Genomic DNA, 13861 nt, shown 5'->3' on the forward strand with positions numbered 1-13861 from the left:
GGATAACAGCAGAAAAAGACGAGGGAGGCAGGAGGCAGGGCCAAAGGAAGGGAACAGGAAAAAGGAGCCATGAAAAGGCAGCTGCTATCGATTATAATGGAAAAAATAAAAATCATATAAACTTAAGAAAAAAAGGCAGCTGCCATTCATTTCAGCCCCAGATGGAAAAAAGTACTATTAGATTCCAAGAGACTTTACAGAAAGACAGTCCACCAAGAAAGCCACCATAGGCCATGTTTCCTCTGCTCCAGACTCAAGGGGCGAAACTCATACCTATACTGGGGGAAGGGGTGACCTCTAGTGGTCAATGACCAAAGTGCAAGGCCCAGAGTCGGCCAGGATCCTCTCTGAAGGAGGTGCCTGGTCTCAGGTGACTGTGGCTCGTTCATTAGCATTTCTGGGCCCAAATGCTCTCCACGTGGGCTTTAGGGCCTGTTCCCCTTCCCGTCCTTCATTCTAAGCTCACACAGCTTGCTTAGCTGGCCTATATGGCTGGGTTTCCATGCAGACAATAAAGAGCCTGTTTCTCATTTGTCATAATCATTTTTAATAAAAAATAAATTAGTTCTGGGTGGGAACCACTTTAGGAGGTGGGGCACAGGGTCTAGGGTGTTTTATGCTAACCTTTCTCTTTTCCTTCCTCTGTCCAGATGGTCCCTGCTCTGGGGAAATAGTGTCTCTCTTCCTGGGGAAAGGCAGGATGGCTGACCCCCTCCCTAGCTTACTGTGAGAGGGAGGGATAAAGAGACTGGGTAATGGGAGAAGGAATCGCAGGGCGAAAAGGTGGTTCAGAAGATGTGAGGCCTGAACGGGAGAGATGAGGCTTAGGATACAAAGTTGGGATTGGTGGGGAGGCCAGACTCTAAGTAGCTCAGATTCCCAAGAGCTTCAAACTTGCTTTCATCTTAGCCTAGAAAAGCCTCAAGGAAACAGTCGTCTCCTCCCCCTTCCTTCTCAGTCTGTGTCACTCCTTCCTGAGAAGTGACACAGATGCTTGATGCACACACATCCACACAGGCCCAGATACACATTTGGAGGCCTGTGCGCACACACACCATCACACCATCACACCATCACACAGACACAACCACAGGTCTGGTCGGGCACTGTCATCTTGCCACCTTCAACCACCCTGGGGGACGTCCCCAGTGAGACCAGGACAGGCTGGAGATCCAGAAGGTACAGAGTGGGCTGGTTGATGGGTGACTGATGGTGGCATGAGAAAACCATGAGGAGAGGGTCTCCTGGACCCATTTCAGGCGGGCTCCGGGGGAGACCGCTCCAGGACATGGGCGCAAGAGCGGCAACAGGTGGATGTATAGTAGGGATAGACGCAGAGCCGGGCCTGCACCACCAGGGGGCAATGTGGAGAGCTGTCCTTGCATTGATCATCTGGGGACAGAGGAGGCCAGTAGGCACAAGAGTGTCACCAAGACCCATCCTGCTGGAGGTGCGTTGCCCACGCCCATTCGGCCTTCCTAATCTCCACCCACACGTCAACTAACTCCACTCTGCTGGGGACCTGGGAGAGGGAGCTCTTTACCAGGGCGCTGGCTGCAGGGCTGGCTGTTACAGGATCGTTTCCTGGAGGGCCGCAGGTGAGGAGGGCATCGGGTGCTGAGGGTCTGGTTGGCAGTCAGGCACTGGACCTCCCTTGTCTGCACGCCCCCCTGGCAAGAGCGAGAACACTGGGGAGGCCCCAGCTATCAAATCAGACCTTTGCTGTGTCCCAGGCTCCTCATGAACCCCAGGCCTCGTCCTCCTGGGCAGGGGGTGGGGGCGGGGTGGGCTTCCTGGCACATTATGAAATCCCACATGGACGGGGCCACCCATCCTCCAAGTCTAGGGAGTGGGACAAGGTAAAGTGCAGCTGGCCTTAGCCTGGGACCCAGAGGGAGAGAAGTCCATGCTGAACAGGGCAAGGGAGGCAGGCACTCACCGGACTCCAGGGTGTAGAAAACCATCGGTCCTGGCAGTTCTGCCCCTGACAGGGCTGCAGGGCAGGGGGCCTGGGCAAGTGGGAACAGTTGCTAGGAGAAGTCACGTTGAACTCAGTCCCCAGTTTGGACACACAGATGATGTCTCTACGCTGTGTGCCAGAGCCACATTCCGAGGAGCACTGATGGGGAGGAAGGGAAGGGACAACAGGGGTTAATCCTACCTCCCCACAGGGAATCCACTGACGGGCCCCCTCCCAGGTTCTCAGCTCACCTCAGCCCAGGGCCCCGTGTACCAGCACCACGTCACCTCGCAGGGCCCCAAGCTGCAGGCACGCATGTCAGGGGGGCGGCTTCCTGGTGCACAGGTCTGCTCGCTGGCTCCTGCCCCTGCTTCCTCCTGGCCCACCCCATGGGCCTCCCCACTCCCAAGGCAGACCACAGAGCGTCGCTGGATTCCCGTCCCACACTCGGCTGAGCACTGTTGGGAAGCAGAGAGGGCTGTGACAGGTAGGGGAAGAGGAGGGGGCTGAGGACAGACACATTCTGGACCGGGGATAGGGAATGCCCCCAGGGGTACCAGCCAGATACAGGGAGACTTTGCCGGCAGGGGCAAGGGTCTTAATGTAAGTTTTCCTCACTTAGCTCCAAGTTCCCGGCATCAGCAGCATCTAGCATACAGCAGGTGCTTGCTCAATAAAAGTTTATTTAACCGAGTTGGAGAGGCTCTGAGAGGGTGTGGTGGATGTGGGGCACCAGGGATGGGGACTTGGCTGAGGGGGTGTGGGGCCCACCTTGGAGCTCCAGTCGCTGTGGAACCAGGCCGTGGTGCAGGGCCCCATGTCACAGGCCTCTCTGCTGGGGGGCCTCGGAGGGCCTGAGGCACACTCTTGCTCGCTCACTTCATCACCGTTGTTGCCCACACAGCGGACCTGCCGGCTCCTCTGGCCTCGCCCGCACCGCACGGAGCACTGATAGAATCAGGGGCAGCGAGGGCTGAGCTTCCCTGGCTCCATCACCAGCCTCCAGCTCTTTTGATTTTTGGTCTTTTTAGAGCCGCACCCGGGGCATGTGAAGGTTCCCAGGCTAGGGGTAGAATCAGCGCTGTAGCCACCAGCCTACACCGCAGCCACAGCAATGCCAGATCCGAACCTACACCACAGCTCACGGCAACACCGGATCCTTAACCTACTGAGCGAGGCCAGGGATCGAACCTGCGTCCTCATGGATACTAGTCAGATTCGTTTCCGCTGAACCATGGCGCGAACTCCATCTCCAGGGCTTTTGAAGCAGGATCTGCCTCTGCTCCCTGGCTCAGCAGTTACAGGGTTTGTGGGCTGAGAAGCGGGCAGAGTATGGGGCTCTGGGCCCCCAAGCCCTGGTTCAGTCTCTCAGCTGACTTACTGGTGAGATCTCGTTTGAAAAAAGTTGCTACTGATTAAAATGGGGATGGAAAAACCACTGTTCTGGCTCACTGGTACCTACTCCTCTAGGCTTCCGGGCCCAGGTCCACTCACCTGGCTCCAGGGGGATCGGACCTCCCAGTGGCCACAGAGGCGCAGCTGGCAGGGCTGGGTGATGTTGGGCCGGGGCAGATGTCCGCAGCGCTCTGGGGGCACCGAGGAGCCACCGCCCCCAAACTCCTGCCGGCAGCGCAGCTGGCGGTGCTGGGTACCAGGGCCACAGGAACGGCTGCAGGATGTCCACTCGCCGGTCTCCCAGCTATGGGTATGGGCAGGGCGGGAAGAGACAGAGAGACATGGATGGCAGAAACAGCCGCGTGTGGGGCCACCACATTCAGGGAAAGGGTGGACAGACGGGGTTGGGAGGAGAGGACAGAGGGCATATTTAGCATTTGGATTGTGGGGCTCCTGGTAGGACTCAGGCTGCCAGTTTTCTTGCTATCTATGGAATGTCAGCCTTTCTAGCTGAATAATATCTCTGTGTTGCCAAGAAATCTTGTGTTGAGCACAGAGTCCAGGTGTGATTCTGCAGGTGCGAGGACGTGTTTCCCCAGGGTGGCTGTTATGTTCCCAACCCTCCCGGTGGATTATACGCACTATGGTGGGCACGGGGGGCCATGGCAGGGTTCCTGGGAGGCTGGGGGCCTGGCACCCATGGCACAGCTGCGTTCATCCAGTTCCTCTCCCGATTCACGAGAAACGCAGAGGAAGATGGGGCGCCAAACACCTGAAGGGGATGAAAGCCAGAGGAGGTGGGACGGCTCAGCATCCAGTGTCAGGGGGTCCTAGTCACTGCAGGCTGATTTGACAGAGTCAAGGTGTGGACCCACCAGCCAGGCGATGGGATCGGGAGCACCAAGTGAGGGATTTGGGCTAAGGGTGCCAGGATTACAGGCTGCTATATGAAGTCTCACCTTTGCCGCACGATGCCGAGCACTCAGAGTGTCCCACCCGTTTCCAGTATCCGGTTGGAGACCCCAAGTGTGTCCTGGGATGGGACGGGGCAGGCATCTGGGGGATCCGCACCTGCCGCTGGAGGGTACCAGGGGTCCGGGCAGGCCGGGATGCCGAAGCGGGTGGGGGCTCCACCCTGAAAATCTCTGTGCAGGGAGAGTCGTGTAGACAAATCAGATGCATCCCCACTGCCTCGAGCTTCCCCCTTGGCCTCTCCTCCTCCTTCCGGGTCTGGGGATCAACATCTTACCAGGCTGGAGCTGGGGGAGATGGGGCTCTGGGGTCGGGTTCTCAAGGTCTGGGGGAGGTGAAGAGATGACATACTGATAGAAAACGCCTGGGCTTTCCTCCTGAAAGATCATCTGAGGAGAAAAGAGAGAAGCCAGTGGGTGCTTGCGGGTGGCTGGGGTCAGGGGCATCCAACAGCCTTCTCCCCATCTGAGACCCAGAGCTTTCCCCTCAGAGGAGAGGCCTCCCCCGCAGGGCCGCTTCCCCAGACCCAGGCCCCACACTCACGTAGACATCCACAGGCTGGGTGGTGGGGCCTTCAGCAGACAGACTCTCCCCTGCGCCCTCCTCTCGAGGAGGACGGTTGTACCGGAAGACAGTCCCGCCGGCCGTGTAGGACCCGGGGGGATCCACAGCCCAGTTCCCATTGATGATGGACTGGCCCCCAGGGCCTCGAAGCGCTGGAGGTGGCAGATCAGGACATGCGAGGTTAGTCCCATCACCCTCAGCCACTGCTTCCCTAGACACCCCCAGACACCGCCAGCCCTTGCGCTTCCTCACCATCCCCACGAGGGAGGGCAGAAGGGGCGCTGACTCGCTGGCTGGGCTGCATGGAGGTGTGAGGGGCAGAATCAGCAGGCCAGGAACTCACCAATGTAGTTGGAGCTGGGCCGGAGCTGGGCGATGTGGAGCCGGGAGGCTCCAGCAGGAATCACCAGGATCTTCTGATAGCCCAGAGAGCCCCCTGGGTCAGTGAGGTTCCCCGAGACCAGGCGGCAGGTAGAATCATCACCCCCGCAGACTCCACAGCCATCTGGACGCCTGCCGGAGCCCAGGATCCCATCACAGCCGGGGCTCTGAGGGAAAGTGGAGGGAGGTGGGGGCTGCTGGAAGCCAGCCCCCACCTCACACCTGGCCCAGTTCTCTTGGGAGCCTTCAGCTCGGTGAGTGTCTTGACCTTAGCACTCAAGTGAGACTGTGTTTCTTTGTCAGTCCCACCAGCCCCAGCCAGCCTCCGAGAAGCTCAAGGGGCCTGGGGGGGGGGGTCTGTCTTGCAGTTCACCCCTTGGGTCTGCTCGGCCCAGCTGGGCAGGTAAGAACTTCCCTCTTTGCAATCTCAGCCGAATATTTCGCCATTGTGATACTGAGCAAGGAGACTGGGTGTGTGCCTGCAGTACTTATTAGGAAATGAACACTGCCCACCTCCCCAAGCTCACGCCCCATCCTCCCTCACCAGACAGCGGCCAGCCACGCAGATGTCTAAGGCTCCAGGCTGACACAGGGTTCCGTCCTGGACCTTTTCAGTGTGACGGACATAGAAGCGAAAGCCACGGGGACGGCAGTTCAGTTCACAGCGCTGGGAACCCTGAACTAAGAGACAGGGTAGAAGGGTAGTTAGCTGGGGTCCCAGGAGGGGATGTTAACTAGGAAAGATCCCAGGGCCCTGAGAGCAGCTTGGCTTATATCAGCTACAGAGCGTCCTGAGGTTGCCAAGGTCACTGTGGATGAAGGAAATGCGACAATTCTGTCCTCTGAAAGGGCAGCTTGAGGGTCACACAAAAGTTGGTTCAGGAGTTCCCGCTGTGGCTCCATGGAACAAACCCCTAGTATCTATGAGGATGCGGGTTCTATCCCTGGCCTCACTCAGTGGGTCGGGGATCCAGGGGAGCCATGAGCTGTGGTATAGGTTGCAGACGTGGCTCGGATCCCAGGTTGCTGATCCCAGGTTGCTGTGGCTGTGGCGTAGGCTGGCAGCTATAGCTCCAATTCGACCCCTAGCCTGGGAACCTCCATAGGCCACACCTGCAGCCCTGAGAAGCAATAAATAAATAAATAAATATTTTAAAAGTTGGTTCAGATCAACTGAGGTTACTGAGACCAGAAAAAGGGTTGTGAACTCTGAGAACAGAGATGCTTGAAACCATGATTATGTGAGTTCACAGCTCAGGAGGGGTTGTCTTGATATCAAGGTGACAGGGCTTAAAATCAAATGGATGGCCACTTGGAAGAAAGTGATATAACCCTGTACAGGATCCATGGGGCGCCCGCACCCACCTTGTCACCACTGGACAGGATCGCTCTGCCCACACCCAGCTCATGGCGTGTCCACCCCATCTCCTTCCTCTCCCCAGAGGACACCAGCCAAAGGGCACCTCTGGATACATCCCTCTCCCAGACTGACCCCTCCGCTGACCATCTGTCCCCCCTCCGACAGCTGGGGCCCTGTCTGAAACCTCGCCCCCTTCTGGGCCCGTTCTGTCTCTATTCCCCAGCCCTGGGGAAAAGAACATGGCTCAGGAGAAATACAGAGCCTACAGAGGCGAACAAGAAGGGCTGAGTGTCTCGCCCGCCTCCTCCCCCAGCCTTAAGTCCCCCTCTCCGGGGGGGTGGGCTAGAAACCTCACCTTCGGTGAAGGGCTCCCACTGGTACAGCTGGCCCATGAACTCCTGGGAGTCAAAGGCTGCACACTGCAGGGCCCGGGGATCTGGCTGCTCAGGGGGGCAGGGCTGAGGTGGGGGATACAGAGGAGTCAAAGCTGGGGAGGAAAATGGGGGTGTGGGTCAGGGCTGGATTTGGGGGATAGGGAGGAAGGTCAGGTCTGTGGCAGAGCTCCAAGGCCCCTACCCCGAGGAGGCCGGATGCCAAGGCCCTTCTCCCTCAGGTCCAGCTCCGACAGGCAGAGAACCCAGACTCAAGGGCAGGGAAGCAGAACGGAAGTCTGGGAGGGGTCCAAAAAGAACTCACCGCTTGGCTGCAGGCTCTCAGCTGCTCACTCTCCCCAGAACATCTTGGGACAGGGCTACTGGGAGCAAAGAGACTCCAGAGAGAGCTGGAGTGAGGGCCGGTACTCAGCAGAGGCAACCAGCCATGGGGGTGGTGAGGGGCAGACTCGGTGAGGGACCTGAGCCGATCCCCCCCAGGTCTCCAGCGCTCCGGGCTCTGCTGGCCTCGGCCCGGAGGGACAGAAAGGAAAGGATGAGGGTGTCTCTCTGCCAGCTGGGGACTGGCCCCACCCTGGGAACCTGGCCTTCTTGGCTGAGGAGATGCGTGAAAGGAGCGCCCTTCTCCTGGGGGTGGTGGAGAAGAGGGCCCTGTGACTGAGGCCCGGGTACTGGGGTGGGGCCCTGTGGGGGCAGGCTCGGTTCTAGAGGGCACCTCTGTCTGAGCAGCTTCGGGACTTGGGGAGTCCGCTGGGGGGGACCGGGCAGGGGCAGACGGTGCTGTGGGAGGAAGTTCAGTTTGCGGGGTGTGGTTTGCAGAGGATGGCACTGCTCTTGGCATCAGGGATGGAAGGTCTGAGGTCTGCGAGAGCTCAGATCTGAGTGGTCTCCGCGGGTGCCTGCGGTTCCGATGGAGCGGCAAAGCAAAAGGCACTCTCCCATAGCCAAACATTCCTGGCTTGATGGGGTCTCGAACCCGGGACCTGAGAAGGTGTTTGCAGACACGGGGTCACAGAGCTGGTCATCTCCGACGCTGCCTCCCCAGTCTACTTCCTAGCACCAAAGATAAGCCTTTCTCAGCCTGGATCTTTTGCTCCACTAGCCTTCATCCCAGGCCCCGCCCCTTGCCCAAGGCCCCGCCTCTCCCCTCAAAGCGCCACCCCTCACCTCCTGGCTCCTTGAGTCTCCCGGGCCTCCTCTCTCCCTAGTTGAGAAGCAGGACCTCGAAAGGGGCCACCTCTTCCCCGAGGCGGTGGCCTGTACAGGGGAAGGGTTTCTCGGGAAGTCTGAGGTCTAGGGCCTTGACCCCGGGGGAGCAGGCCTTCTGGATGTCTTGGGGGCCGGCCCTGGTGGAGGTGAGCTGCAGGGAGCTGACACTTCCGGCTCCTGCGCTGCACCCCCACCCCGCAGGGCTGGGAGCAAGAGGCCCACTGGTCCCAAGGACCCCAGACACCCTCGGGGCCCTGGCTCTCCTCAGGGGGTGTCTGAAGTGAGTGTCCAGACAACACCTGTGTAGACCAAAAATTTAAACGAAATTAGAATGATTTTCGAGGGTACAGAATATCTGTACAGAATATCCAGTCCAAAGCTGGAGGTTGGGGCAGTTGTTACTGGCCCAAGGTCACATTCAGTGGCAGAGGTAGGACTTGAGGTTATTTGGCAAGGAGTTAGGGTGTTGGGGATGCTGGGAGGGCCAAGCGTGAGAGAAAGGGGCCATGGCTTGCCAGAGGCTTTGGAAAATGGAGACGTGGTCTGTCTGGAGACTGCAGGGCTGGGGGGGGACAGGGAGAGGAAGGTTCACAGCCTCTAGTCCCCTGCTCACCTCCTGATCCAGGCAGAGCTGAGGGAGGGACAGAAGCAGCATCAGACACAACCCGGGCCTGCAAACCAAAGGCAGGAGTGAAGGTGCTGTCTGACACCACCCCTCACCCCTAGTGGGCTCCCCACATCCTGATGCCAACTTCTCAGAAAGCAGAAGTTACCACCTCCCACGGCTCCACCCTGAGATCTCCTTCCTCTTACTTCCAGAGACAGGGGGACAGAGCCATCCCTCCATTAGAGCAGCCCCAACCTCTTACCTGATCGCCTGCTTCTCCATCACTCCTCCCTTGGTGGCCCCAGGGCAAGGGAGGAGGGGACCCAAAGGAAACACTCTACTTGGGCATCTAGGCTTCAGAGGACTGAAGACGGACCCAGTCTCGGGAAGGCTGGGGACTGGGAGGGATGACCCCTCAGCAAGACATGTCAGAGTGAGGAGGGAGGCGTGGAGAAGACTGGCCCAGCTCTTTAAGATCCTAAGGGTGGGAAGAAGAAGGAACACTTCTTTGTCCGTCTGCCCAGGCTAGAGGGTGAGGGTCTGCCCTCAGCCTCCAGACTCAGGCTAAATCCCCTCCCTCAACTGTAGGAAGGTCTCAGCTCCTTCCAGTCCTGACTAGGGACAGTCTCAAAGCCAGCCCAGGCACATGCATCCTTCTCAAGTTGCTTTCCACCTGGCTCCTCCTGGAAAGCTGAGAAAAGAGGCTCAGCAAGCACTTGCCAGGCACCCCCTCTGAGCTGCTGACTGGAAGCCCCTGGGTTTCCCCTGCCTGTCTCCCAGCTTTCTCTTCCTTTCTTTTATGGAGGTTCCCAGGCTAGGAGTCTCATCGGAGCTACAGCTGTGGCAACACCAGATCAGAGCCGTGTCTATGACCTACACCACAGCTCAAGGGATGCCGGATCCTTAACCCATTGAGCAAGGCCAGGGATCAAACCCGCATCCTCATGGATCCTAGTTGGGGTTGTTAACCGCTGAGCCACGACAGGAACTCCATCTCTTCCCTTCTTAGCTAAGCTCCTTCTGGAACCCTCAAGCACATCTCTGCCTGCCTCAAATGCTTTTCAGCCAAGGGATAAACTAAATGGGCTGATGGTTTAATCTCTAGAGAAGCAAGTGATTTTTCCCACTGAGACTTCACCTCCCTCTGGGGGCTGGCGTCCAGCCCTGGATCAGTGAGGGCTTACTTCAGGCGAGATTCTGATGGGCTTGGAGAACCTGGGAAGGGGAGATGCAGCTAGAGATGTCGTTGCTCCCCAGTCCCGCATTGGTCTATCTTCTGAAGAGCTGGGAAGTCCATCCTGAAGTCTAGCCTTGATCATCTGGGAAGCAGAACTTAGTCCCCTGGTCTAAGCCTGACTCTTCCACCGCTCCCCCTTGCCCCCCAACCCCTTCCTGCTCACAGTGAGGCCTTTCCACCCCCACTCCTCAGGCTGCTTGGAGCTCTGCTTTCCAGGAAAAAAAAAAAAATGTTTCTGTTGGATCTGAAAGGCACCCGGGAGAGGAATCCAAGGAGCTAATGCCGAGGTGGGCCAGCTCAGGGGCAGGAAAATGACAGCGGGAAGGGCAGGAATGTGCTTGGGGGTAGCAACTCCCAGCCCGCACTCCCCTCCCTGAGACCCCAGGACTTGGGAAGTTGAGGGAGGGGTCGCAGTGGTTGAGCCCGAGCTGCAGGGTCTCTTCAGCTCCTTGGGGTTGGGAAGGGGTTGCTGATGTCTGCTCCTTCCCTTGGCTGGGCTGGCCACTGAGGTCAGCAACTCCACCCTGATGGGGGATCGGGTAGGGGCTCCAGAGAAGGGCCAACGTTCCACCCAAGCCTTCAGCTCTCTGCCTGCCTCTCACTGGAGGGAGGTTGAAGGGAAGGAGAGATGGGGTGATGGTCACTGTCTACCCCTTCTTGCTGCCAGGCCCCTCTCCAATCCCTCTCTGCTTCTGCTCGCAGCTACCCCAGGTCTGTATCTTGCTTTCTCTCTCCATGGGTCTACCCAGTACACATAATCCTGTCCTGAGCTGAGTTTGGCTTTGGCAGTTCCCTGGAGAAGTGAGGGGTGGGGGGTGGGGTGACGTGAGCTCCTGGGGCCATGGCCAGGCCTGGCTCCCTCTCTGGAAAAGTCCTACCCCACCTCCTGCATAGCTGGGCAGGGGGCCGACACCCCCTCCACTGCGGAAACAGACACACATTTGTGTTTTTCACCCTTTTCATGTTCCTCATCTGGTGTGTCTCACCGCCCAGGGTGAGGAAAGGAGAGGTCAGAAGTGGTCACCCTTGGGCCAGGCTAACATTGGTCTAGACGAACCTGGGCTCCTCCCGGCCACACCTCCACACTGGCCAGTGAAGATTAAGGAGAGACTAACCCCTTCACCCCCAGGGGACCCACCTCTGGGAAATGGGTGCCACGGAGGGGCAGGAGGCTGGACAGCAGGTTCCAGGGCTGGCTGGAGAGTCCCTATGCTGAGAGAAAACACTTTGGTTCTCCTTGCACCTTCCACTCCTGAGTGAGGGAGGCCCAACCCGACAGGTGTCCTTCCTTTCCAATCAGGCTGAGTTTGATCACGGGCACCCACCAGCACCCCTCCCATCGTCCCTATCCCCCAACTCCAGGGCCAAAGGACGGGGGTGGAGGGTGGGATACACATCCTCCAGGAGCACCCTTTCAGATGAGGGCAGGTGGCGCCCGGCGCATGCCGCGAGGTCCTGCGTATGTTTTCCGACTTTATGACTTAGTAGGAATTTTGGCCGGGTGACGGGGCCAGCGTTCCAAGGGATCAGACCCCCTCCCCAGGAATCCGGCCCCAGGGACTGGAAGATCTTCCGAGGCTCTAAGAGCTGGGGCCGGGGTCGTGGCTGGGGCGCGACCCTGGGGAGCAGGGAACTCGGGTGGCGCGGGCGCGCAGGGCCGGTGGTCTAACGGGACCTGGGAGAGAGGGCAGCCGGGGCCAGGGGTCCCAGGGAAGGTCTGTACCTGCTCTTCGAGGCCCCGGCGGCCCGTTAACCCCTCTGCGCCCGGGCGCTCTCTCGAGACAGCTTTGCTCCGCGGCGGCCACGGCGGCCCTTGAGCCGGGCTCCGGACTCTGCCGCCTCCGGCCGCGGCTCCGCCCCCGCCACGCCCCCTCTCCGCCCCCACTCCGCCCTCCCGCCACGCGCCCGGCCCGCGCCCCTCGCCGGCCCCCGGGTCTGGGCGGCCCACCCCGAGCCCCCGGCTCGCTAAGGCCACCCACCCAGAGTAGCGGGACTAGCTACTCCCGCCCGGCGCCCGCCGACGGCTCGAGGGGGCGAAGCCGAAGGGGTCCCAGCCCTGTTCGAAGACAGCCATCGCCCCCGGGCACTGTCTCCCGGCCTGGCTGCGGCTCGGGACTCCGGGACCCGGGCCTCCCAGCCGGCTCCGAGTGGGCGGTGCGAGTGCTGCGCCTGCCCTGGCGGGGCGGCCGCGAGGGGCGCCAAGGGGCTGGGTGGTTCCTGTACACCAGCGGCGTGGACGAGCCTCTGGGCCCAGATCTGGGCACTGCTGGGCCGAGATAGACCCGCACGATCCCAGATGCCCCATCGGCGGAGGCCCTCTCCTCCACGCAGCCTCTGGTGCAAGCACACTCTCATCCCTGCCTCTCCCACGTTTGGCTGTGAACCATGTGGTTCTGGCTGCTCAGGGGACCTCTATGAGCCTCGGTTTCTTCTTTTTCTTCTTCTTCTTCTTTTTTTTTTTTTTTTTTTTTCTTCTTTTCTTTTTTGGTCTTTTTAGGGCCACACCAGGGGCATAGGGAAGTTCCCAGGCTATGGGTATAACCAGAGCTGCAGTCCCGGCCAACACCACAGCAACGCAGGGATCCGAGAAGCTTCTGAACCTATGCCACGGCTCATGGCAAGACCAGATCCTTAGCCCGCTGAGCGACGCCAGGGATCGAACCCACATCCTCATGGATACTTGTTGGATTGATTACCGCTGAGCCAGGAGGGGAACTCCAAGCCTAGGTTTCTTCATCCATAAAATTTGACACACAGGGCATAGCGGGAGGAATGCGCTGACTTAGGAGTCAGACGATTTAGATTTGAATCTCTGCTCCAGGACTTGTCAGCTCTGTGGTCTTGGATGAGTACTTCAAACTTTCTGTGCTGCAGTTTCCTCATCTGTAAAATGGGCTTATCTGATTCATATGACAGGCTTGGAGATACGTCTGTCTATTTATGGAAGAATACATCCCAGACTCAAAATTGGAGACAATACCTGGGGAGGGGTTGTGGGGTTAGGAGGCTGTCACTCTATGCTTATATGTTTTTGAATTTTTAACCATGAGCATTATCTATGTCATTAGTTAAAAACAAAGAAAAATAATATATACAAAATGGCTGACAGTAGATAACAAATGGACACTACGATTTAAATTTTTATTTGCCATTTATTCATCAACCGCAGTCGTGTATTATTGAGTCTATTCAGTTTGTTTGTTTGCTGTATTTTTTTGCTTTTTCTAGGGCCACTCCCTCGGCATATGGAGGTTCCCAGGCTAGGGGTCTAATCAGAGCTGTAACCGCAGGCCTACACCACAGCTCATGGCACCGAGCAAGGCCAAGAATCAAACCCGAAACCTCATGGTTCCTAGTTGCATTTGTTAACCACTGTGCCACCACTGGAACTCCTGTTTGTTTGTTTTTGTTTGTTTGTTTGTTTCTTTTTGTCTTTTTGCCATTTCTTGGGCCGCTCCCACGGCATATGGAGGTTCCCAGGCCTAGGGGTCGAATCGGAGCTGTAGCTGCCTGCCTATGCCAGAGCCACAGCAACGCAGGATCCGAGCTGCGTCTGCGACCTACACCACAGCTCACGGCAACGCTGGATCGTTAACCCACTGAGCATGGTTCCTAGTCGGATTCGTTAACCACTGTGCCACGACGGGAACTCCTGTTTGCTTTTTAAGGCTGCACCTGAAGCATATGGAAGTTCCCAGGCTGGGGTCAAATCGGAGCTGCAGCCGCCAGCCTACACCACAGCCACAGCAACGTAGGGCTCCTATTCAGTATTTATTATTTATTT

General features: G+C 58.3%; 1 protein-coding gene across 10 annotated transcripts; it reads right to left on the reverse strand.

Annotated features, from left to right (window-relative positions):
* On the reverse strand, window positions 524–11966 carry ADAMTSL4 (ADAMTS like 4). Of its 10 annotated transcripts, none has more exons than XM_013997192.2 (20): window positions 11801–11944; window positions 11216–11289; window positions 10025–10055; window positions 9103–9318; window positions 8847–8904; window positions 8192–8532; window positions 7329–8007; window positions 6988–7090; window positions 5817–5953; window positions 5235–5439; window positions 4871–5043; window positions 4605–4716; window positions 4315–4500; window positions 3998–4127; window positions 3455–3659; window positions 2732–2908; window positions 2212–2418; window positions 1940–2119; window positions 1544–1703; window positions 524–1392 (listed from the first exon to the last, which is right to left on the reverse strand). In XM_013997192.2, the coding sequence occupies exons 4-20, from the start codon at window positions 9120–9122 to the stop codon at window positions 1256–1258; spliced, it is 3210 nt and encodes a 1069-aa protein (XP_013852646.1). In that variant the 5' UTR covers window positions 9123–9318; window positions 10025–10055; window positions 11216–11289; window positions 11801–11944; the 3' UTR covers window positions 524–1255. The 10 variants fall into 10 exon arrangements, with proteins under 10 accessions (XP_013852646.1, XP_013852645.1, XP_005663557.1 ...); XM_013997191.2 differs by having other exon boundaries at window positions 9979–10055; XM_005663500.3 differs by lacking the exon at window positions 10025–10055 and having other exon boundaries at window positions 1544–1688; window positions 11801–11966.

The sequence above is a fragment of the Sus scrofa genome, chromosome 4 (genome assembly GCF_000003025.6).
Source record: "Sus scrofa isolate TJ Tabasco breed Duroc chromosome 4, Sscrofa11.1, whole genome shotgun sequence".
In the NCBI taxonomy this organism is placed as follows: domain Eukaryota; kingdom Metazoa; phylum Chordata; class Mammalia; order Artiodactyla; family Suidae; genus Sus; species Sus scrofa.